The 25,969-nt window shown below is 36.2% G+C and overlaps 1 protein-coding gene across 2 annotated transcripts; it reads right to left on the bottom strand.

Annotated features, from left to right (window-relative positions):
• Window positions 1-587: 587 nt before the first annotated feature.
• On the bottom strand, window positions 588-25,382 carry RASSF9 (Ras association domain family member 9). Of its 2 annotated transcripts, none has more exons than XM_027667215.1 (2): window positions 25,166-25,382; window positions 588-3,091 (listed from the first exon to the last, which is right to left on the bottom strand). In XM_027667215.1, exons 1-2 carry the CDS (start codon window positions 25,210-25,212, stop codon window positions 1,816-1,818), a joined length of 1,323 nt encoding a protein of 440 aa, XP_027523016.1. In that variant the 5' UTR covers window positions 25,213-25,382; the 3' UTR covers window positions 588-1,815. The 2 variants fall into 2 exon arrangements, with proteins under 2 accessions (XP_027523016.1, XP_027523025.1); XM_027667224.1 differs by lacking the exon at window positions 25,166-25,382 and adding an exon at window positions 24,807-24,991.
• Window positions 25,383-25,969: the final 587 nt, after the last annotated feature.

Here is a 25,969-nt window from a genome sequence, read left to right as displayed (position 1 = left end):
TAATATCCAGGATTAAAAAAAAAACAAAACCCAAAAAACCAAACAAACCCCCCAAAAAACAAAGACCAAGCCACAGCAGCAACAACAAAAAAGAAAACGAAAAATTTCCTTTTTAGAAATTTTTTTCTTTTCTTCTTTTTGTTTTGTTTTTCTGCATCAAATATGTGCTAATCAGCAGTCCTAGTGCTTTGGTCATTTTAGAAAACAGATGGTTGACAGACATTTAAGAGAAGAAAATTACAGAAGGAGAAAGCAGTGTATCTGAAGGTATTTTACATTTATACCTTCTAAGTACTGTCCATTTGTTTACTTTATAGGCTGTTGATTTCAGGATCTGTCTGAATTTTGCAGCTGAACTTTTTTTTAAAAATACTGCAATTATTTCTCCATTCAATTCTTTTAATCAGAAGCATTAAACAGATTGATCTGCAAAACACAAACATGGCAACTCAGAAATTACGCATGTATTCTCTATTAGCAGAGTGTCTAGCTTAGAGTTAGAAATCTTGTTTGGCAACCAAGGAGAGCACCTCAGTTCTACAGCTTTGTTTCGTATTTACAGCAATGTGCTGGAGAAGGATTTGGGATCAACTACTACATCTTAAATGAAATCATTTAACTTAATCACATAGCTGTAAAATTCTCATGTTTTGCATTCCCTCTTTTTTTTTTTTTATTTTACCTGGGCTCCAATATTTAATTAGCTATAAAAAGTGGACAGTTTTACCTGTATCCTGAAATCCTCACTGAGGAAGTAGGATTTACAGGTTCCTGCTCCAAAACATGAGATGGGATTTGGCAACCTACCTGCTACATGAAAATAGTAACTAAGTGGCTATTGGTAAAGTGTCTAGCCAGAGACAAAAATGTCTTGTTCCTGCCTGTCACTTCTGCTACACTTTTTTTGGTAGTCATTTTTAGAGGAGGCTTAAGACACTGGATCCAACCATTGAGATAGTCAGGAGAAAGCCTTGCTTTCTGAAAATCCCCCTGGGGTTAAGTGTGAGTTTGAGATTTGAGCATCTCGCAAAAGCAGGACATAAGCAGTTCTGACATGCCTGCTGGCAGAAACTACTTGGACTTAAAAATCACTGGAGCAACTACAGGGTAATAGCTCATAAGTAGGGGGTTTAAGAATCTTAAAAGCAGGTAAGTGCCACTGAAAGAGAATCGAAATTCAAAACCTATGTGTGTAAGGTAATTTTTTAAATGGGACTTAGGAGTTTTTGAAAATATCCTGATGAAACTAAATTTAAAAATACAACATAAATACTATTATATTTCTTTTGTCCTACAATATCATAAAAACTATTTTTAACAGATTACATGCTCAATTATATATTCCTTTACAGCAGCTTCATGGCAGGGAAACTCCATCTGAATAAAGCTAATGTAACAGAGTAGAAAATAAAACTCTCTGTCTAGTTTGCTCTCGTCTCTACTTCATGTTTCTAAAAAGTTAGAGAGATGCAGGAGTGGACCCAAAGATCAAAGGATATCAAATCTCCAAATTTTTGGGCCAAGACAGTCAGAATGCTCCTGTTTCACTAATTATCAATACTACAAGATCTAAGCAGTCTGTCTTGATGTAGCAAAGCCAACAACTTTGCACCTATCAGCAGTTAAACCATGATACTGCACATGGTTTTCAGCACAAGTATACTATTAAGGACATAAATAGACACTGTTTACTTTGTTAAAGCGGTGCCAGAGTTTTAACATCTTGAAGAGCATAACTTTTAAGACAAAAAGATTTACTAATCCTTATAAATATCCTCAAAATATGACCTTTCATAAATGCATGACTGTTTTCAACTATGTTGACAACAGTACCATGTCCCCCGAGGTTATTTCAGAGTCCTGACTGTGTGTAGAGCTTATTCCAGTATCAGAGTCTGTATCATTTATGTCCAGATTAGTCACTCTATGAACAAAGTCAGGAACAGCAGTGCTGTTACTGGAGATGCCACTGCCCTTGGATGGCTCTTCATTTGGCTGAAGCCTAGTTTCAACGTTGTCTTTAACATGCAGTAAATTAAATTCTTCGGTAAGAAGTTCATATTCTTTTTCCTTCTTTTGAAGCAGTGAGTCCCTGTATGTAAGTTCTTTCTGAATGCAGCTCAGGTATGAGTTGATTCTTAGACCATCTTTCATACTTTTTTCCAGCTCATATTTTACACTTTCTAAACTTGAGTTTTCCAATTCAGCATTAGCGGCTACTTCTGTGTGAACATCATCTACATTTTTTTCCGTGCATATACCTTGTACCTCTTTTTCAATTTCAGCACACAGGTTCTCTATTAATTGTTTGTGATGTTTCAATCTCTCTTCAACCTGTAAAATGCCCTCACTTTTGCTCAAATACTCATGCATTTCTTTTTGATCATCTGGCCTACTCCTTTGCTTCTCAGCCTCAGTTGGATTGATCATTAAGTAGGAGTCCTGCACATAATTTTCTCCGTCATTGGCCACACGATCTAGATGGAATTTCGCTTCACATTTTTCAATTTCCATATCTAGTTCCTTCATTCTAAGGACTTGTTGATGAATGGTATGATCTTGAGAAATTATCAAATGAATTAGTGTCTCCATATTGTCTCTCTCTTGCTGAACACTGTCCTGTTTAAGTTTGGCCAGTTTCCGGAAAGTCTTCCTCACAATTTTCTTTTGCTTGTCTATTGGCAACATCTTCATGTAATTTGCTGGACTGAGGTCCCACTGTTTTTCTACATTTTGTATTACCTTGGCTTCAGCTGTCTTCCACAGTGGAAAGGAGAGGAAGGCATCTGACTTTACCAACACAAAATGCAAATTAGACTGCTCTTCCCCCCAGGCCTTCCAAAGCCTCAGAATCTTTGTCAAGGGAGGCAGTACTCGCTCCGAGCCTCTCCATTTTTCTATGATGCAGTAATCACTAGGTTTTCCAAAAAGGACCTTTTTCTCTCCAAATGTTGTCTGATGTTCCTCCAGCAGTGCTTGAATCACTTCTGAGCAAGTTGTGCGCTTTGTCAAGCCACATACAATCTTCTCCTCCTGGCAAACCCAAACCACAATCTCTCTTTCATTTGAAGCCATGTCCTTGCTGGGAGACCTGGAGAACAAGAAGACATCAAGTACAAATTACATATCAATGGCATAGAATAATTACTATAATTCCAATATGACATCAGATTGAAAAATTTGTGTACTTTTGTACAAGATAATATACTTGTTTAAATTCCATGAAGAAATATCTTTGGATTATGTAACAACTTTAATCGGCCACTGCTTTAATATTACTACTAAGTCAGCTGGCAATCTCACACAGAATGGCAATCTCACACAAAATGTCTTTTATCAAATTTAGTTTTTGTTCACATAGTAAGTGTGTATTAACAATCAGTGATAAAGTTTGATAATCTGTATTACATATCCAGATTGTCCTAGGACAACACAACTTCCTCATCACATAGACACTGCACAAATATTTCTAAGCTCTTAATATCACCAAGGCTTCTGAAGAGAAGAATGCACTGAACATAGATGGACTGAGGAAAGTTGACTGAACACCACCAAAGTTAAAAGAATTTGACAGTAAGATAAATCTATAGTTCTTTTGCCACACACAGACCCACACAAGCATAAACACCATTGTTTTCCAGTGTTATTTTTCACTAACAAGCCTCAAGAAATTTGTTGCTTTTCCTGAAGCACCAAATAACATGAATTCCAGTGAACTGTGAAAGAATACCAACTGCAAGACAACACATATATGGGTCTGTATTTTATAACGTTTGAAATTCTACAAAAATGCAAGAAAAGCAAAAAAGTTTATTTATTTATTTGTTTGCTTATGAATTGCAATGAAAGTGCTATTTAATTGATATCTCCTTACACTAAGATACTTAAGGTGTCTGATATCCCTTTATGGCTACTGTAACTGTCTAATCAGTACAATCAGTAGTGCCTAGAGAGTAATTCAGCTGACCAAAGGTAGAAATTCACTTTACAGTTAACTCTTCAGTTCATCCCCATCTGAGTGGTCCTGAATTGCTATGGGCCTATGTTGGCAAAGTTGCCAGGATATTCATGTCCTCAAGACTCCACATGCATAATTTACTGCTTGTCCAAACCTGATAATTTGACCTCTTTTATCATAAAATGATAAAACACTAAATTCCCTGAGGAAAAATGCCTTTCTTTGGATTTTTTTGTATCTCTTGCAGTTAGTTTGAATGAATGAGATTTAACCCGGTCTGACAGAGAAAACTTGCAAATGAAAATAACTATTCAGACAATATTCAAAGTGCTCAATACAACATTTGCTTCTATCTGGCATTACTTATTCGGAGACCTTTTCTAGTCTTCTGAGATGTAGGAGGAATGGAGTTTTATTTGGCTTGATTATGGTTATACCCTATGATTATTAAAGCAATACAACTTGTTTCTTTTTCTTAATTATTACACAACATGACAGACACACTGCAGCCTAATAAATTGAACTATGACTGACTCAACTCTAGGTGCCACTCTGACCAGGAGGCAATAATCCTCAAAAGACAGGAGAATGCAAATGAATACTAATAAAACCGACAAGAGTGAGTTTATTAGTATCATCGCAGAGGAGAGGTCTGTCCAACTACGTTGCTTCAGGTCTTGGAACATCCTCTGTAAAATCTGTGTTTTGGTAGATTACTCTGAGTAATGACATAATTTTCCCACTTCTATAGCGCCCCCTTACAGACCAGCATTTTACAATAATTATTTTTTGAAGCTGGTGCTCAGAAGATTAATAATATTTTCATAGACTACTTCTCAAAATAAGAAAGTATTTGTCACAGACATAGAAAATGGCAAAGTGACGCAAAGAAAGAGTAATATCCAAGTTTAAATGGGGGAGAGGAAATGAAAGATGATACTAGATTAAATGGCATTACTGTTAAGCATGTCACATGCTAAAAAGTTAACATCTGTAAGTGCTTTTAGATTTGAAAAAAACAGGATGCTATAGAATTTTTTGTGTTGACAGATCAGGAGTTAAGTGAAACGAAGGTAAACAGCAAATTGCCACATGAGTCAACCGTGACTATACAATAACCAAGGGTTGTTTTTTTTTCACCACAGATATGAGAAGAAATACCCGATTAGGAACTCTGAGGCAGTAAATTCAGTGTTTGCTCTTCCTAGTTTCTTTTGTAATCAAGAAATATATTTCAAGGAATGAGTATTATCTCTTCTGGCATTCTTCCAAGAGTATCTTATGCAATTTGTTTTCACATTGAAACTCTTCCTATTAATTTTTTTTTTATTCTTGTTTTTGGTTGATTGCCATATTTTTTCCTGGTCAATATTTTCAGTATGTAACAGATTATGTGAATTAAGAAGCTTACAGTCTCTTCTTCTCCTGGTTCCTTTAAAGTTTTCTTATGAAAACGGTTTCTCTCTGTGATGTTAGTAAAACTGCAGATAAAATCTGAAAATCCCTAGACACCTCATCTTTATTGTACTGATAAATACTTCTGCTATACCCATTTTTATACAAAATTTCCACAGAGTTCAGCAGGAGTTAAGTAAAATTCTGATGGCAACACACTGTTTATTGTAAAGCAATCTCTACAGGATCCCTGAAACTATATGGGTGTAAAATAACATCTTTAAATTACTGTTTTCAGTCCTCTTTTAGATATTTATCACCCCCTGTTATTTTATTCAGTTATGATGCACCTGTCTACACAGAATTTACACTAAGATTTTTGGAAAGGATTGTTCTTTGTTTTGTCTTTAGTATATAACTAGTAGTAGCACTGCAAAATTGTAGCACATACAGGTACGCAAAGAACTCAAGTAGCTTAAACATGAAAATATATATTTATAAAATTATATTTATTTATATATTTATAAATATATAGGTATGTATGTAATGTATGTAATCTACACCTTTAATTATATTGTCATCTTTTATGGAGAAGGAGAGAAGAAATTAAAAAGAAATTCTGAACATCTCTGTAGTTCTTGGGTCAAAACAAAACTGCAAAGTACAAATCCTTTCATTTTCTTTTCTATGTGTTTGTTACAACGTATGTTATCTTAAATGCTATTGAAATCTCACTAAAATTTTGATCTTTCTTTTTAATCAAAAAGATTTAGCAAATAATTCATAATCTTACATTTCCATCACATTGTAATATCTTCTAAAATATCAAAAGTGGTTAATTGTTTTCTTCCACTAAAAAATGGTAAACTGATGCACTTTACTATGGATATTATAAGTAAAATTTATTGTATAATTCTTTTATCATAGTTAATTCAGATAGTTCCAAACAAAAACGAACCATTATTGTGTCAGTCAGAAAAGAACAATTATTAAAGTCTTGCTTTCAGGATGCAGGAAAATGTTAGTACAAGGACACACCTGTTAAGCTCTACTTTCCTTATAGAAAGTGAAGCACAGATTCTCCATATACAAAGAGGAATTCATCTCACTTAGACGTGAAAATTAAAATTTCAGTATAAATTCACCATCAGAAGTTCCTCTTTGTCAAGAGAAGAGAGTGGACCACCAAGGAGAAATCACCATTGCCTAGACCATCTATGATAATTGGAATGAATTCTCAAATGAAGCTATTTCTCTCTTTCCTTAACTATGAGAGAACTATGTGGCCACCTTCAATTAAATAGCTCATTTTCAGGTAGCTGAATTCAAGTGAGATAAATCCAATCAAATTATAGTTTATCGTCTGAGAGAAATGTAACAAGAACGGTAACAGCACCAGTAGATTTAGTAATGATAACTAAAAGATAACATATTACAACTTCTTAGCTTAGTTTAGACCTTGACTCTTCCATTCATTGTTGAATTTATTACTGTAATTTATGAAGAAATCCATTAATTCATTCCAATACTAAGGAAGATATCTTGAATAAATGTTGATAATTGACAGGGTTTTTTTCTGAAATGAAATATTATAAATTATAATCTTCAGCAACAGGATCTTCTTTTAAACAGTCATTTTAAGGGAGAGGCAAGCTTCTCATGTTTATAGGTTGCTTGCCTTCCATGGCCTGCAATTTTGTAAAGGACATAAAAGAACCACCATTTTTAATAGTGTATCAGTTAATGAGAGTGTAACAGTGAAAGCGTTTTTGCAGTTTAAATGGTTAGTTTTCCCAAAAAAACACAACAGCAACTTTCTCAAAAGTAGTTAAGCAACTAATTTTTTTTTTCAACAATGCATTGCTGCTTCTGTAAACAGGCTTTGAAGCTTTCAGTTATGGTTTGAATTCTGTTTCTTTGAAATGATCACTGAAATGTTCTACTTATCCATCTATGATTTTAAAGTCTTTATGATAACAACCACATGAAAGTCTATCTTTTTTTGCAAAGCCAATTGTTTCTTAGGAACAGATGGGAATTTAAACTTAAGAATGGTCAAAAGTACTTTTCCAATCTTTTTGTTTGCTTGGTTTGTCTGCTAGTTTCATGCCTGTTACTCCTTACTTCTCTTAAAGATGACACAAAAAAACATTCTAATCATGTTATAGACCTCACACAGTCTTAATTATGTCAGCATAAACTGATTGTTGCCTGTCACATATACACTTTGTTAATTTATTCTTCAGGCCTGGGGGAAGGTAATACATTCCAGCAACATATAGACAAAACAAAAACATGTATTTACATTGCACAAAGTCAAAATATTAGATAACTTAAATGCTGGAAGCAGTGCTTTTGATATTCACTGACTTAAAGGTATGTCTGGAACAAAAATATACATATCAAACACATAATTCTTTGCCTTCCTAAAAATGTTAACATTCTTCTTAAATATGTAATATATAGTTTTACAACCAATCATGCTAATCAAATAAAGAGTTCCCCTACTTTTTAGAATTTCATCTTCATGTCTACAGGATGCTTCTTTTCCTTTACTAATTTCTGCACTCTGTTGGGACTAGGTCACTTGCATGTTGTACTGTTAGCAACTCAATGCAATGTTTCTGAACGCTAAAAGAAAATCTTCTCTCCCTTCACTGTAATAAATTCTTCCTAGACTTTCACAAAACAAAATGAAACTCTTTTTTCAACATTACTGTATTTCTTGACGTACCCTCCCCAAAGAAAAATCAAACTGAGTAACTAAAAAATGCCTAAGTAGTTGTTAGAAATTTCACAGCCAGGACATTTTTGTGAACCCCTTGCTAGTTTAAAACTTTACTAATTTTAATTCATCACGAACAGCTGAACCAATTTTATGTCAACATGAACAACCAACTAAAAGTTTTTGTGTTAGGAAAGGGATTCAAACCTGAGATTATGTTTATGATCAAAAGTTTTACTAGTTGTCTCCTCTCAGTCATTGAAATAATTTATATGGAATAAAAAAATCAGTAGGTGAAAACAGGTGGTACACCAAGCAATACACTAACCTTTTCCTTGCAAATGTGTACAACTGTTAATAATTTATAAATTTGCCATCAAAGGGATCATGCTGGAAAGCCATTTGTGTAAAATCTCTCAGTAATTTTCCCCTCAATTTATTGGGAAAATCACATTTTATTCTATGACAGCTTAAACCTTCTTAATAACACATACAGTTTAATCTACAGCAGATCAGATGATAATCGTGTTTTATCTGGCTGATGTGATGGGGTCCTCAGCTAATCAGAGTATGTAGGTATGCTGCTGTCCTGACCTCCCCAAGGTAAGACCAAAGTAATTCTAAACTTCTAAGAAGCAAACTCCTACATTATGTCAAGATGCCACCCAGAACAATTCACCTTCTTCAGTGGAGAAACCAAAAGCCAAAAAGGCTTTAAGAGACAATCCTCCTGATGCCTACTGCATCCTTGCAGTGAAGCCCTTGCCTAGAAATATAGGGCCTGCCATCTCAGGGCTTTCCTAGAGTCCACTAAGAAACATGAAACTTTTAGGGAAATCCAGGCAAGTAGCTCCTTGAGTCTCTCATGTCTCTGAGTGCTCTTCAACTTCTTTTTCAAGCTGTACACTGCCAGCTCCTCAGGAAGAGGTTCTAAACCTCATCTCCTACCTGCCACATTGCACAGTGGGTAAAAATCTTCCAGCCAAGCCTCTGAAAATGGTGTGATACAATGGCGTATAACACCCTGGGAAAACAAGAGACACTAAACATTTAATTATCTAGTGTTTTCAAGGGGCTGGTTTTGAGCATGCTGCTGGGGCACATGAATATGCCTATTTGGATTTTGGCAAGTATGTGTCTGTGCTATGATCTCTTTGTTCAACATCCACAGATGTTTCTTCCATGTGTAAGGGCCTAGAGAGCACTTGTCTTGGTTTTATGCAGTTGCTAAAAACCTTGCTAAAAATCTCTGTGCTGAAATTAATAATCTCTGTTATCTCTCAGAGCTGATCTGAGCTGAGTCATATTAAAAATATGACTATCTATAAAAATATTTTTTTTTATATATTTCCTTGCTGGAAATAAGAAGCCAATATTACAGGAATACCTACTTGGCACAAACAACCTACATTTGTAGCATAGATCACATGCTGCATGTCATTTGAGAGCTTTGGATACCAGTGACATTTACATATCAGGGTATATAAGAGCAAATTAGTTTATCAGTCATAGAATCATAGAATATCTCAAATTGAAAGGGACCCATAAGAATCACTGAGTCCAGCTCCCTGCTCCTCACAGAACTACCCCATCCAGAAGCTCCTTGAGCTTTGACAGGCTTGAGGCTGTGACAGCTTCCCTGGGGAGCCTGTTCCAGTACCCAACCCCAATCACAGTGAAGGACCTTTTCCGAATGTTCAGTCATTTGTGGGAAGGATGTGGGAATGCAGTTTCCACCAGATCTCTGACCTAATATGAAGTCAATAACCTGATATGAAGTCAAAACATAGCAAATACATGCATCATCTCATTCCATTTAGAAATTATAATATTATATTGCTTTTATTGTTTCTTTTTCAAAATCTCAGGATGTTACCATATATATATAAACATATATGAAACAACAGATGATCATTATGAAAGAAAAGATCAAAACATATTTTGTATCTGTGCGATTTTTACCTGTGAAATTTGTGAAAAAGTAAAGCTATTGGTGCCATGTGTTGCAGTTCTTGCTTGGAAGAAACTCCAATTTAATTTGATCCACACAGATTTTTGATTGTGAATTTAAACATTAAAGCTATAGAGCATACAGAGCCCATATGAAAGTTAAGGTCAGAATTATTTCAACCTTTCAGGAATAAATGAATCACATTAAAAGTTCATACTAAGTTTATTCAGACTATCCACATTTAATCCACCTTTTTTCTCAACTTTCTGTCACCTTCTGTAAAGCTTTTCAAAAAGCAATAAAGGCCAAATCTTATACTCAGTATGCCTCCTGCCTAAGTAGATTACACGCTTCTGAATTTCCTAAGGGCAGTAAGGAGGAAGTAGCTACTCTCTCACCATGCAATGAAGCTGGAATTACTCCAAAACTTTAGGGATTCAAGTTAACCTGTTAACTAACTGCATTCCCATTACCCTTCACCTGTCCCTAAAAACAATATTAATGTAGGCACATAAAAATTCCATACATGACACGTCAGAAACTTGGTTCTTATTCCCTTCTGCATCACACAAAAGTCAGGGCAACAACTAGCTGAAAAGAATAATGGCAAGGCAGAACTACTACTTTAACTATAAGAATAAAAACCCTCAGTATAGTCCCAATAGTAGTAGTCCTAATATTGTAGGAAGACTTGGAAAGAACACTACAGAACTTCTGAAAACAATTATTTCAAAAGGAATAACTTAAATTTCTCTCTACCATCTGTTTCTACACCCATTTAATGTTGCTCTGTAATAAAACTTCCTCCTTTACAGAAATGTATATAGTCATTTACTAAAAATAAAGGAAAATTAGGCAACTTGTGAGTCAAGTGATATTTTTCAAACATACACATATACACAACATTTTGGGTGCTCTAATTGAAATATTTCAGATATTTGAAAAAAGAAAACAATTTAAACAAAATCTATTTTTACAACTAGTATTTACAACACATTTTTCCTAGTATAAGTTTATGTTCATTTTGCTTTTTCTTTTTAAGAGCATAAATTTTGGATTCAACAAGATATCCATACTATCAGGAAGCTTTTATGAGGAATTTTAAAGCAACAAGTGTTGCAAATATGGCCTATATCAATTAAAATTTATGTACTTAAAACTGTGAGTAGTTCCTTAGTCTATTCTACAGAGAAATGCCATCACCTTAGTTAGCTACTGTACAAAACTGCATATATTATAATTCAGCAGTGATTTATAGTTGAAATTTCTCTTCACGTAATCACTTTATACTATAGTGGTGTTCTATGACAAATGTCAGTGAAATAATTTTAAATTGCAATGAGATAGTATTATTTTGTCATAGAATAAAATACATGAAAAGCATGACAGTTTAAAGAAAATAATTTTGATAATTATTTTATTGCAAATAACTTTTTCACACCAGAGTTTCTGTTGACTTGAAATGTCAGACTTTAGTAAAAATCCCATGGGAAATCATATGCTTCATTCTAATAAGTGTACTGCTTAGAAGGGATCAATATTTAAGAAAAATAAAAAGGGGAAAAAGCTCTGACAGTACTTAAAACAGATAAAAAAGAAATTAAAGTAGTCAACAAAAAAGACCAACAAAGACTGACAGTAATAATTCTATCATCTGTTATGTGGATAGGTACTTCATGGAGTTTGTACTTCATAGAAAATAAACCAAGAAATTGTAGTAACTGAGGATATTTCAATAACAGAAAGACAGAAATAAGAGATACTGTAAAAGGAATTATACGCCTTGCTCACTAGATGAGAGTGATAGTTATGGTAGATTATCCTGAACACTCCCCTGCAGCTCCATTTAATGACAGGACTCTGTGTCATTACTACAGTGGACAATATTGTTTTACAAAATCCCATTTGCAGGGTCAGAGTGCAGATTTTCAGCAAAGATGACCAAAATTCTACTAAGTCCTTTCCTTCACCTATTAGCTCTGCCATATACCACGTTTATGCTTCCAATCACTTAACCTACAGGCAAGCGGAAAGGCTGTAGTGGAGACTGCATCTGCCCCTGTCCTTTCCTCCTGTCATACCTCTGAAATTTTCCTCTACCCCTAAGGTTATACATTCTCTATAAATAACATCTATGCTTTAAATCTGCCTTCTGTCAGACAAATCATCATTTCTTCATAGTATATTCAAAGTCACAAGGTTGGTAAGTGGATGTTAGTCAAAAAAATGTTTGGAATTCCAGCAAGCATGCTATGTACACAAAATGCCATAGCAGGTAACATGTTCTTTGTATCAGGTGTGTATTGGTGGTGGCCTGACACAGTGGAGGTTAGAACAGAGGAGAACTAGCTGTCCACCAAAATATTTTCCAATATGAGTTACAATAACATTAACAATTTACTTTACTGAGAAAACATGTTTTGATATGTATATTACAACTACTAGTGAGGAAGCAGCTGTTATACAGGGATGGAAGATGCAGGAAAAACTTCAGAGCCAAAACAAACACTGACATATTCAGTGATAGTAATTCTTTAGATCATATTAGGGGGAATGGGAAGATGGGCATTTTCAAATTCCTGTGTTAATAAGCAGCATGCAATGTTTAGGAATATCAATACAGAAAATGCTACATCTTGATTTTGGGCAGTGGATGGTTCTTAATAGTGAACAAATGAAAATGTCACTGGTACTTCTTACCTACCACAAGAATTTTGCTACATTGCAAAAATACAATTCTATATATTGTTCCTGTGTCTACTTAAGCACCTATGCATATTTAAGCACTGGTTACACTATGCAAGCTTTATGGAACTCCTATTAATAATGTACAAAATGTGTCTAAAATTCCATCACTTTCAATAATATAGAGGAAGCAGAATCATTTATAGATCATTTGGAACATAGACTTCAAAACGATAGAGTTACTATTACAGCTAGTAGAAATTTGGGTTATCTAATTTCTCCCATTAGAATTTTTATAACTGCTTTTCAGAAGCACCCTGGTTGTTTATGAGCTTTTGAGATCAAAGAAGTGAGGGGAATTCCAAGCACTGGGAGTATGAGGTTTTTTTTTTGTTGTTGTTCCATGAAATTCAGTTCAGCTTTTGTTGAAAGGCAAATGTATGCTACTTCCCTGCTCTGGGTTTGTTGACATTTTGCCCAGTGAAGAAATAAACACAAAGCATTCTGAGGGTGAGTCTGGGCTACCAAAACATGAAAAAAGCACACTGTACGTAAACTGGTGATAATAAGGTAAGTTGAATAAAGGAAGAAGATACAAACAAGGAAATAATAAGATTTCATTCCACTTTTCCAATACTCTCTAAGCTAAAGGCTGGGATGGTTATCTTCTTATGAACCATTATATGCTGTGCATGTTGTGTACCTCTTCTCTGCTCCTGGTAGCAGCATGTGAGACAGATGCTAATCTCATTCACAATAAATAGAAAGAAAAGTCCAGATGGATTTGGTTTCTCTTTGCCAGTCCTCAAGCTGAACTTAGGCTCAGAAAAGAATCTCTTCTTTCCCTGATGGCCATCAATCTGTTCCTGATGGCTACTTACTGTAACTACTTCTGTAGCTGCTCTTGTAGAAGCCTGTGGTAAATTTCTGTTTGTACGTCATGAACATTGTAGGAATTAGTATTTTTATCTTCTGCTTTTAAACACTCCAACACTCCTCAAACCTATCCCCAAAACAGACAAAATTATTTACAAAATTAATACCTTACCAAAGTGATTATCCTAAATACTATTTTTACTGCTAAATCTAGTCTTATAGGTTAGCAATATACATGACTTAAAATACCATGAAGTAATTTAGGCAATCTGGTGTCTAGCGGATATTCCCATCTCCTTGCTTGTGCCAGCTGTGTTAGTTTAACCAATGGGTTTCCAGTTTGATAAACTTGCAGGAAGTAAACCCAGAAAAACATTAAAAGAAAAACCCAAATCAAAAAAAAAAAAAAAAAAAAAAAAAAAAAGAGAAGAGAAAAAAATAAGGAAAGAATAGGAGCAATGCAAAGGAAATGGTAGAGTGGTCCAGAAAGGAGGCTTAGCTCTGCCCTTTTTACAACACTACCCTGTTAGATCTGTCCAGCCACCTCATCAATCATCACCCTTTCTTAACTTTCTTGATTTTAATGATTTGTTAACACAGGTTTTTTGTATATCATAAAATCTAGTTTAAGTACCTCTTTACAGTTTGCCAGAAGTGAGAGAAATACAGGATGGGCTTTAATTTTCTTCTGTATGTACTGCAATAAATTTTGCAGGTGAACCACCTCACTCTGAAAATTATATTGTATGATCTTTCCCATTTCATTTGCTTTCATTAAATCATTTTGAAGAATATCACCTCAAAAGGGGTTCTATCAAGACCTCATTTACAATCAATTCTTTCTCTTTTTTTTTCTTCAAATTTCTCCCTCTAACTTTCTGAATGATAATTCAGAGACAAATGTGTTCCATTACTTACAGTATTTGAAGAGCTGAAATGAAAAAAAGATGAGATGATGAAGTGGACTCATATAAATTTTCATTCTAAAGAGCTAAATTGAGTACTAGATACATAATTAAGCTAACAAGAAGAGTGGACATAAATTTTTTTTTAAAAGAAAGCTGAAGAATTTTTAGTGTCCATTGTCAGTATGAGAGATTTGTGCAGCTTATACTTTCAAGTAATTTTCTAAAATTGCCTATCAATGAATGCTTCAATATGTAGTTAGTCAGACACAGGCTGATAAGGTCTCTGAAATATAACCACATCTTCTCTGAAGAAGCTACTGAACAAATGAAATAAATTGTTAACCTTACCAACTGTGCTCTGTCCTAGCAATGGATATGCTAAGGAGGGCATAGGTGATTGCAAAACTAGCTCTAGACAGCTGAGCAATAGAGATAGGAAAGGCAAGAAGGGATGATTCGCTGTCTGGAAGCAAGGTTAATGCTGGATCATAAAGACTACCAAGACTAATGGGAAAATTATGAGAATAATGCCAAGAAGAAAGTGTAGACAAAAGAGATATATACAGAGAATGGTGTCCAGTAGCACACTCACATAATCTTTAGTTGTGAGAAGAAGTAGCCTAGCTGCAGAGGAAAGACATTTCATGTGATTCACATAAAAAGCCATGTGAATCCCAAAGTATTTGAATGATGGTGACTTAAGCCCAAAATCTGTTCTATAACAGACCTCATGGGTTCAGATAATGAGTTTCCATCTGAGGCCATCTGAAGAGGCTCATACCTATGTCAGTTGTCCATCACAACCCTCCCACTGAGGCTGAGCTACTTGTCTGACCTCCAATGAGTCATGATGAATTAGGCCATAAAGATAAAAGCCTTGTTAAACAAGATAACCCACTTAAATGTGATGGAACAGTTTAGGAAGAAACTGTTCAAAAATTTGATGCAACTGAAAGGGTAGTAACCCATGGTGTAAGATTTGTGATGAACAGAGAGAGCAGGTATGGGACAAAAACCTGCGTTGGGCACAGCTGAAGGCAAACATGGCTAGGTTACTGTGACCAAGACCAAGGTAGGCCCAAGAAATAATGGTGCTAGTTTTGTGAGATGCATCTATGGCAGGATAGTGATTATCCCAAGCAGGCTGTGACACCAGAAAGACACTGCAAACTACTTTTCATTAGTTCACAGAAAGTCAGGCTGAGTCAACATTCAAATTAATGTGATGTTTCTTTATTTCACATATCCAAATGTCTTTGCAGGTGGGGATCCTTTCAACATATGAGCAATTCATATGGCTTCATAGCTCAGGGAGGATAAAACGGTAGTTTACTTTTAACAAGGTACTTCATAAGCTGAATGGTTGCCCACAGTGACAGCTGAGTGAAGGCGTGCTTCCCTCTGCCATGTGGACAACTCTGTCATGTTTGGAGAAATATACATATTTAGCTTTCTTCCATGACATATGCACATTCTGTTTGTGGTTTCTGACTTTTAAAGAAGTCTAGTGTGTACTCAGTTTTGTAATATGTAAATGCATAGATATGTATTTTTTATTTATTTCCACATACTCCTGTAGGGAAAGAACTCCCTTTTACAAACCAGAGCTAAAAAATATTCAGACCAAAGCTATCTACTCATTTAAATTCCCACTCTGGATAACTGAATTGATATCATAGAAATGTGCAAAGTGAAACATCCTTTGCTCAGCCCTTGTGCAAAACAGATTACAGGACACTGAATTAGCAAATAAGAAACACACAGTGAGTAACCACTTCTGTAAACTGTGGTTTATGTGACTTGCCCAAAATCAGGTAGGAATTTTGTGGCAGGGTTGGGGAACACATCCATGTTATTAGGATGGTTCTCCCTTAATCATACATTATCTACCTATCATTCACCTCTACATTCATGACTTCCTTTCTAGTTTTTAAAATGAATGGTGCAAATGATGGTGCTCTACAAAGTCTGAGCATGCTCCATGAAAAGTGATTGGGTGGAGCTCATGTCATCTACCTTAAGCTATTTAAAATGGAGATGTGCAATCAGAGATAATTTTCTGACCTTCCTCTGTAATCAGTGGCATAAAGTAGGCTCCTCCAAAAGGGTGACTAATCACATACTGAAAGCCTGCCTAAGACTGAATGAATTGCCCTCCAGAAGTGTTTAGATGTATCCATTAACTACAAAGAGTACCTAGATGAGTAGATACCTAAATTTTCAGTGGATCAAGTTGAGTAAGACGGAGTTTGACATTTGTGTTTTCCTGTGTGCTTGAATCTTAGGAACAATACAAATGTCAGAAGTACTGTGACCATCCACAACTGTAGTTCCAAGATAACTTAAATCTTTGTCTGATACCTGTAGTGACCTTCATGGGTAAACAAACATGATCAGTTATCTACCTAAACCTTAAGGTATCATGAATCTGGGAAAGCGCAGTACAGTCAATAGCAATCCTAAATTTTTCTTAGAAAACTGGATTTGTACAAAGCTTTTAATGAAAACAGCATTCTAACAACAAAGTGTCCCTGAGAGACACAGGCAATAATCAAGTTAAACAAGTATACTTAGTGCCTCAGCAATCAGTACAGAGGAAGTCTGTCATCAGGTAATATCCAAATGAAACAGCAGTTCAGAACATCAGTTTACCAATTATGAAGCCAACCAAAACACAAGCAGCTGAACATCTGTGTAAGATCCCGTATTTATAAATGTCACTAAGCCACTCTTTGATCAGTGAGCAGAATCTGATAATTTCCTGTGGCAAACGAGATATACTTAAGGTCATGGAAACGGTATCCCAACTGTTGCTCTGAAAAATGTTGTAGCTTAAAAGGGCTTTTGCAGTGGAAACTACCCTCTGTAGAAATAATCCTTTTCAATTTGAAGGAGGCTGGGGAAAACAAAGTAAGGTGTTCTACATGGATGATGGAATGTATTAACACAAAGCAAATTGCATGGTCAAGACCCAAGGGCAGACTCTCTTAAAAATTAGTAGTCTTCACTCAGCTACATTATTCCACTGAGGTCATACATCCTTACAAGCTAAAGTAAGGTAAACATATTTGTACCTGACCAAAACAAAACTTGGTCTAATAGATTATTAAATTTTCATGAACCTGATTGTGTCCTTGAACATGATAATATTATTTTGCATATTTATTTTAAACTTTGATAATTTTGTATTAGTAAAAGGAGGAAAAAATAAATATCTTCTGCTTTTCAACAAAGATGACTATATTTACTATTATGATGGAAAATTCATAATTCAGAACTCTTTACATCAATGAAAGAGAACAGATGAGGTGAAGCAACTTAATCAGATTAACAGTTTTGACCTTCAAAATTGAAAAATTATATTTATACTTATATATTTTATTCACAACAAATACCTACCCTCTCTACCTTCCATCATTATTCTACAGTTTACTAATGAATGTGAGGAAAAAATATCATACAAAAACAACTGCAACCCAGGAAAACAGAGGCATATATCACTTCTAAGATTATTCTAAAAAATAAACTTCTTCTAATGCTAATGCTCAAAAAATATACATCTAGCAACTATCCAAACTACAAATTTAATGGTTCAAACTGACAGAGGCAAATACGTACTCAGGCAGACAGGAGTGAGAATGAACTAGGAAAAAATTGGTGAAAGAGAAACAGAACTTTAAATAACGGGCATAAATAAAATCCACGAGAGATGTGCCAAACGTGCACTGGAATTTTTTTCTTTAAAGTTTTGTGTCTTTTATTAATTTCTACATGATATCAGAACTTGGCTTTCATAGCATTAAAAAAATAATTACATGACAACTTTAATATCATGACCATAGAGAAACTTCTTTTCTGTTTTTTGGTTTCTGCAGCTAACTTTCTTTTCTTATATTCACTTCACAAAACCACCACAAAATCTATTAATATCCACATGGCATTTCTTTCTTTAATTCCCTTTCTAGTACATTACAACTTTCCCCACAAGTAATTTTTAACATTATGAAAAATTTTAGACTGATGAAAATTCCTCAGAGAATCATGTGAAATCAAACCTAAACAATCTACAATGTATTCTCATTTCCCTGCATGGCAGCTAGCTCTAGTGGACTGTACAAGTAGAAATAAAGAGCTCACAGATTTTATTCATACTTCTCCCACTAACTGGTTTTCATATTCTGCATTTCCACAAATTTTACACTGTCTAATCATGTCCTACGTATTTTCCTGAGGCATGTAAATATTAACACCCAAATTACAGCTAAGGAAAACTAAACAAGATTGTTAGTTGTCTGAGGTCATAAGCAAATTGGTATCGTTATCACTATTGCAACACCTGTGGTTTAAGTGCATTTCTGGATAGGTCAAAACAAGAAAAGGCAACTAGTGGTTCTATTTGAGTCAAGTTCCAGCAAGATGCTAAAAAAAAATATTCTTTTGGACAAGGGTCTCTCAAAAATGCAACTTCCAAAATCACTAATGAGCTCTTGACTTTTATATTTATGTGTTAAACATAAGCATGAGGAATTATTTATGAAAATTTGTCACTTTTGCAAGAATTGTGCAAGCCCATGGAAAATTTACAGCCCCAGAAGGAAAAATTCCATCACCAGAATTTGTGTGAAAACTGTGCTGTGTTCTAAGTAATTTTTTCTAATGGAACATGTAGATATAGAATAGTTTATAAAAAAAAAGATCAGATGCAAACCTATCTGAGAGAAATTTTCAGAGAACTCTGCATAACATTATACTGAACTGTACTTGTTTAGTACCTACATTCTGTAGAGGATTATTTTGGCTCTGCTACACAAAAAAAATTGTAATTTATTTTCCCATTTGGTTGGTCACTCTTTCTTTCCATTCATCCTGAAACCATTTGTCTCTTATTTGTTTTGCCCTACATGATACCTGAGGAATTGCTAGTATGGAAGCACTGCAAAAGGCAGAAAGTCAGCATCTTGAGAGTATCATAATACATGAGAGAAACAGTAGAAGTGACAATAATAGACCAGTAACCCATGCACATAACTATGTACCAGCATGTCCAACATTTATTTAGTTCTAGGCTTCACTTAATGTGTGGTCTTAAATACAATTTTTATACTGCATCATCCTTTCTGTCACTATTAATAAGGATTTATCAACATACTAAATATAGAAGCTGGATGAACTAATTAAGGCTTGTACAGCATATGTGATGCTAATGTTTTCAAATAATAATGTTTCAGACTATAGTTTTACATTGTTATTACTAATCATATAAAACAAACAAACCAAAAAGTTTTTCTGAGCATAGGTCAATCAGAAGGTACTACTCTGTGATTATCACTGACTTTTATTAAAGTTAATAATAATAAACTTTAATAATAATAATAATAAAGTTTAAAAAATCCCCATCTCTGAAAACTTATTTCTCTCTATAAAATCATTACACATTTAGGAATGTGACTGAGTTTTTACTCTGCATATTAAATGCTAATTTTTCAACAGTAAAATAGGAAATAGCCACCGACCAGCAAGATTTTTCCTCTTTTGATTTTTTTACTAAAAAAATGGGGGGTTGTGTCTGAAATGTATCTCTCAGCCTGACTTTACAATATATTAGTGTTTCAGATTAGCTTCAACTTAACCTAAGTCATGCTCTTTCCTTAGATGGTGTAGTATTACACACTTCTATTACTCATTTTATTTACTCCTTTGGAATGAAATTGCTGCCTGCCCTCCTGGAATAGTAGATAATTAACTCTTTAGAAATAAAGTTAGTGTTTTGCTAGATGAAAAGCTCTTCCTGAAGCTGAAGTGAACAAATATGTACAAAGATTATTAGAAAATGTATGCAACCATTTTGACCCCTGTGACAAAGCTGAAAAGCCAGACCAGAAAATAAATTTTGGTGCATGAAGTCTGGCTCAAAAAGGAAAAATTTCTTTGATAGTTCACTAATATGTCTCATACTCAAGGAAAAATAAAAAATATGGAGAAGAATGTATTCTGCCATTACCAAACAAGCACCATCTTTTTGAATTAAAAATTTAACACAGATAACACCACTGACTCTAAATAAGTTTTTACCTACCCCCCCCAACATACATACCAAATACCTGGTAGTCTTGTATCAAAAAGCACCTTTAGAGCTTCATATAGATTTTTATCCGGGTGTGCTCATCCAAGAGAAGAAGTATTAGACATCTCACATGATCCCATGAGACTTACAGTGTGGGTCATGCACAGTTCATTCAGACAAGCAGTTGATCTCCAAGAGCTTTACCAATCCAAACATCAATGTTGAGCATTTTCAGTTTTACTTCATCAAGGTTTAAAATGTACAGCAGCGTACTCAACCGTAGAGCAGTAGAGATGTTCAGAGTAATACTCAAATCACTGTGCTAACTAGATGTGATGAGAAACTACTGGAGGGAGGGAGGAAGGGAGGGATCATGGAAATGCTAGGTCAGTATCAGAGAGATGAGGTTGCTAATCTAATTCACTATCCTGCACGGTAATATAAAAACTGAGAGAATCATTGAATGTGTCTCTCACTGGGGAGGGGTGTCTGACTGTCAGAACTGAAAGAACTCCCTCTATATCTATAAGATTGAATGGACATATATGGTCTTTTTTTCTATCTCTGAACTAGAGATGAGCTGTTTAAAGAAAGGAAGAAATAAGAGTAGACAAACTAAGCCTTTGCCTCCTATAGATAAATACTGCGCTAACTGCCACTGCACTGAGCAAAAGTGGAAAATGCTGGAAAACAGTAAATAATAAAATGTGGGGGGGAAAATCAGGAAGGAAAAGGAAAACTAATAAATAAATTTAAATATTAATAGATTTGAAACACAACTGTTTCATCACAAAAAATGTATATTGGATTCAGAATTGTTGTATGTCAACAGAGCATACAAACAGTTGTGGTAAACACAGGGCCAACATGAAGTACACTGGCAAAAAATATTTCTCAGTGGGTTGTGCCTAACAGGACAACCCTACAGCATCAAGGACAACTGTGTGAAGAAGATAGATTATCTGTATCTTCTGCTTCTCAGTGTGCTACTTCTCTGGCTACAACACGCACAGAACAGTAGAGCTTCAACAAGTTTGACTACAGTTTATGTGTAAAACCCAAGGAAGTAGTCTTCATGAAAGAAATAACACTGAGGTCAGCTTTCTTGGTGTGAGATAGATCCAGATATCCTTGAAGTATTTAAATGAACCTAAAGACCCCTTTTCAAAAGGGATCAAATCTAGCACTCAAGGGCAGAGAAGTTCTAATCTTACAGAAAATCAATGTGGCATAAATTCCTGTACTGCTTAGCAACTAGGAAATCCTATACAGTGTGAAACCCCAGTACATAGACACCGCAAGTATATATGCTCTGTATTTGTTTCACATATTTGGATAGGGAGCTCTTTTGCTCCATGCAGAGCAATGTGTTATAGCGCAAAGAACTCAGTGCCTTTTCTCTTCCTCCACCTTCTGCTAAGCATTTCCTGCCATCACCACACTTATGAAGTGTGATGTCAGCTGAGTATTCCTCTCACTCTCAAAGAATGGCATCTTTAAGAGATTTGCATAAAAATAAATCCCCTTGAGTTTACTCATGTTACAGAGCCTTAGTCCTGCAGGAAACTCCTTTTTTCCATTGTTGCCTTAGAGAGTACAGCCTGTCCCGCTGCAAACATTTCGGTTTGTAGGTGGGTGGGGCATCTTGGAAGTATAGTTCTCCTGGGGACACACTGACAAGCACAAACACACTCTGGGGAATATGCTACTTATAGTTGTTGAAAAAGATGTCAAGACATCACTCACTGTCTTTCTGGCCAAGAAGTATATGTTGGAGCCACACTGCTAGCAGCTGTTCCCCTGAAATCAAACCAGGGCTTACCGTGAGTAGCCACCTAGGCCTTGTGCTGTCTTTGCACGAGTGAGATTTCAGCAGCCCAAGAGAGTAATACTGACTGAAGATCTTTCAAATACTGGTAGTAGTTCAGCATGGGTTTTGTCTTCCTGATGGTTAATCTCAGTTTCTTTCTCTAAAGGCTGGTGACATCATAGGCAACATCCCTCACCTCTTGCTAGAATACCTCATAGACACAGAATCAGAGTAAACTCTTTGTTTAAACTCTGGGGTCTTAGGGGTAGGGACTGACAATTATGATCTGTATATGAAAAGCCTACTATGAAACAGGGCCCTGATCTGGGACCTCTGGGCAATGCTGCAAGTCAAGCACTAATTACGGTGGTGTCATCTTGTTATCTGAGCAAATGACTGTAACGCCTTCATTTTCCTTCTGGCATTTCTTCTACTTACCTTTATTGCCTCAACTTAGCTTTGTGTCCTCATGTAAACATAGATTTTACTCCCCATTTGCTTATCTTATAACTTTCAGGAGTTATATTTGCATGTAGTGAATGCTCATTAAAACATTCCAGAGAAAAAGGAAAAAAAACGTAAGTTTCTCAGAAAGGTGGATGAGCGCTAGATCTAATGAAAAAAGCAGCAGTAGATTAAAGATCTACTTTTTTCGTCTCTCTTTAAGGGTAATTAAACTAATAAAAGGTAATGAGCCACAAGTTCCAACTCTCCAACTACTGCCCTAAACATAGTGAAGGATTTTAAGCTCACTTCTTTTCAAGGTTTCAGACGAGTTCAGCAAGATACAAATATAATGAAAAAGAATTATTATGTATCTCTTCACTTATACTGCAAAACCGTTTTACTAAATGCATAAGCAAAGTTAAATTCTCAAAATTCAATATCAAAACTAACATTAAATATGCAGAAATTTAAATATCTGAACAGATAATAGCAACACATCTTAAGAATTATGTAGTTTGCTTTGTTCTTGACCTCCTCCCCCCACATTTCTGTGGTCATACAGCCCCTTCTTATTGCCATAACTACTCTCTGCCATTAAAAGCATTAATTTCTTTTTGGAGGTGGAAGGATGAAGTGAGAAGAAAATGCTAGATGTTCATAGTAATGATTCTTTTGGTATTTGAATTTCTATTGCCTGTTTAAAGCTTTGGATTCTGAATTTCTTTTCCCGAGGAACAAAATATCACATCAGCAAACATAGTGAGATTGATGAAATTAGTGTGAAGATATTATAAATATCCAAAAGAGAAACAGTTTCACGGTTAAACACAATGGAACTGTGCTTTGTGACGTAATGCTTATTCAGATAAGTGATGGTAGTAGCAAAATTTATATTTTAAGAGTAAAAAATTTACAGCTCTATGTAAAAGCAATTTCATAAGAAATTCATGTCCACCTTTCCAGCCCTTCTAAACAAAAAATGGCTACATGAGAAATACATCAAAGTTTTACTGTTTTCAGACCCATTAGCAAAACATGTTGTTTAATCTGTAACCTACAATATTAATAATTCTAAAATAGTATCCAATTTTTTAAACATTGACTGCTAGAATCTGATTTATGTTCCATGTACTATGTTAAGTTAATCTTTTCACACAATCCCAACAAATACAATCCCCCTCGAATAATTTTCAGTATATCAAATGTGAAAATCAAAAGCCAAACCCAGGAAAGGGACATTTTTACAAGACTTTTTAAGAATTCAATTATATTCCCCCTGAAAGAGATTTTCCCTTGCATTCCTTTAAATACAAATTTCAGCGAAAAGCACCAGTCAAAATGGGATCAAGATTACAAATGATTTTTGAGGCAATCTGTTTCTGTTCAGCTTTAGCTAGATGGGCTCGGCAACTGTACATCCTATAGAGTCCAAGCAGATTTACTCCACTCCAAGAATATTTATCTCAAATAATCTAGTACCATCCTAGCACCTAACATGATTACATAACCCTTTTTCTCCTTTTCACAGCCGGTGTGCGGGGCATGTGGAAGCATGCACAGCGTTAGGGGCAAAGTCCCCATAAAGAAACTTGGCGGCAGCCGACCCAGGGACCGCAGCTGTCCACCTGAAGAATTTTCTAGGCAAAAAAACACATGCAGTACGAGTCCATCCCGGACTAAAGGCTAAACAAAAAAAGCATGCTCCCTCCCCGGGCTGACAGCTCGATGCTCTCCTACCTCCCAGGCTTACAGCCAGCGGACAGGATAAGGGACGGGGGTTGATACGAAGGGGTTGCGGGCTGCCGCTCTACCTCCCAGGGGAACGTGGCTAAGGCGGGAGGCGACGGGCCCGGAGCTCGGCCCTCCCGTGAGAAACTCAGGGAGTTTTGTCCCGGGGCGGCTGAAAGGCTCCAGGTTCCCCCCCGGCCACCTCCGGGACGCGCACGTCGGGGTTGCAGCCTGTCCTCCCGGACCCGGTGAGCCTCACCTTGTTAGCACGGGGGGCCGCCAATGTTCGCCTCGGTTTAGACGAGGCAGGTTCGAAGTCCGGAAGAGCTACTTTCCGCTCATGGAAAATATTGACCAGTAACCAAAAGAGCCAGAGCTAAGAGGGGAATGACAGGTCCGGGGGAGGGGGGAAGGGAAGAGCCCCTTGCCCCTGCACACGCCAGCCCCCTCCGCTCCGCTCCCCCCGGCCGTCTCCGGTTCGCTCCTGAGCCCTGGAGTTCCAGCTGCTGGGAGCGGCATGGCCCGGATAACACATCCTGGCCCCAGATCCAAACAAAAAGTATAAAAAAATTATCCTATATCGCCCTCCCTTTTCCTCCACATACCCACGCATTTTACCTGGTTTTATGCCGGGTTTTTAATAAATTCCTTCCAAAAGGAGCCATGATCCCAGCGGCATAACATCAACGATCCCCAAACAATTCGAGGGTGTTCCCTTCTCCCCTATTTTTTTCCCTGAGCGCCTTCCAGCTTGTTAATAGTCACCGAGCGTAGCGATGAGCTGGAAGTTGTGCAATTTACTGCTAACTTTGAACTCCAGCTTGTTGCTGCTGCTGCACCTTTGGAGTCCTGCCCAGCTGCGAACTTGAAGGAGGTGTTTAGGAGCAGGAAAAAGAAAGGGGAGGGGGAGAATACGCACTTGCTCCTGTGATGTGAAGTTATGCACAGAACTTGATAAACTTTCAGCCTTGTCACCCTCAGGGCAGTAGGCGGCAAATTGGAAAGAAGGGGTTTTGCTGCGGTGTGGAACTCTGTAAAGACACACACATACAAAAGCACTGACAACTTTCCCTGGGAGGCTCCAGCCACTTCAGGTCAAGTCGTTCAGCTTAAACACACGCGTTAATGAAGGGGAAGCAACAGTTGCCACACCAGTTCCCAGTGCATAATAACCTGCCTTTTCACTACCTTGGTACTTCTTTACAAGGTGTTGGACGAGTAAGGGGAAGATGAAGGGAAAAAGAGCTCTGTGGCCCCTCTGCTCTCTGTGGATTTTTAAGTAAATGAGCCATTTGCATGAAAGCCTTTGCAGACTAAATCCACCTTCGAAAAAGTTTAAAGTGTGGCCTAGCAGAGGCAGTAACATGAAAGGCTGGGTTCCTGCTACACTGTTCTAGGACCTTTTTTGTTATCATTTTAAAT

This window comes from Corapipo altera, unplaced genomic scaffold, assembly GCF_003945725.1.
Source record: "Corapipo altera isolate COAL_440 unplaced genomic scaffold, ASM394572v1 1, whole genome shotgun sequence".
NCBI lineage: Eukaryota > Metazoa > Chordata > Aves > Passeriformes > Pipridae > Corapipo > Corapipo altera.
This window is presented reverse-complemented; position numbering and strand designations above follow the sequence as displayed.

What these genes read in the sequence shown, in the direction of transcription:
- RASSF9 (XM_027667215.1), bottom strand. Translation starts at nt 25,212, where the DNA reads ATGGCTCCTTTTGGAAGGAATTTATTAAAAACCCGGCATAAAACCAG. An exon ending in AAAACCCGGCATAAAACCAG is followed by an intron (nt 3,092 to 25,165) that starts GTAAAATGCGTG and finishes CTTGTTCTCCAG; the next exon opens with GTCTCCCAGCAAGGACATGG.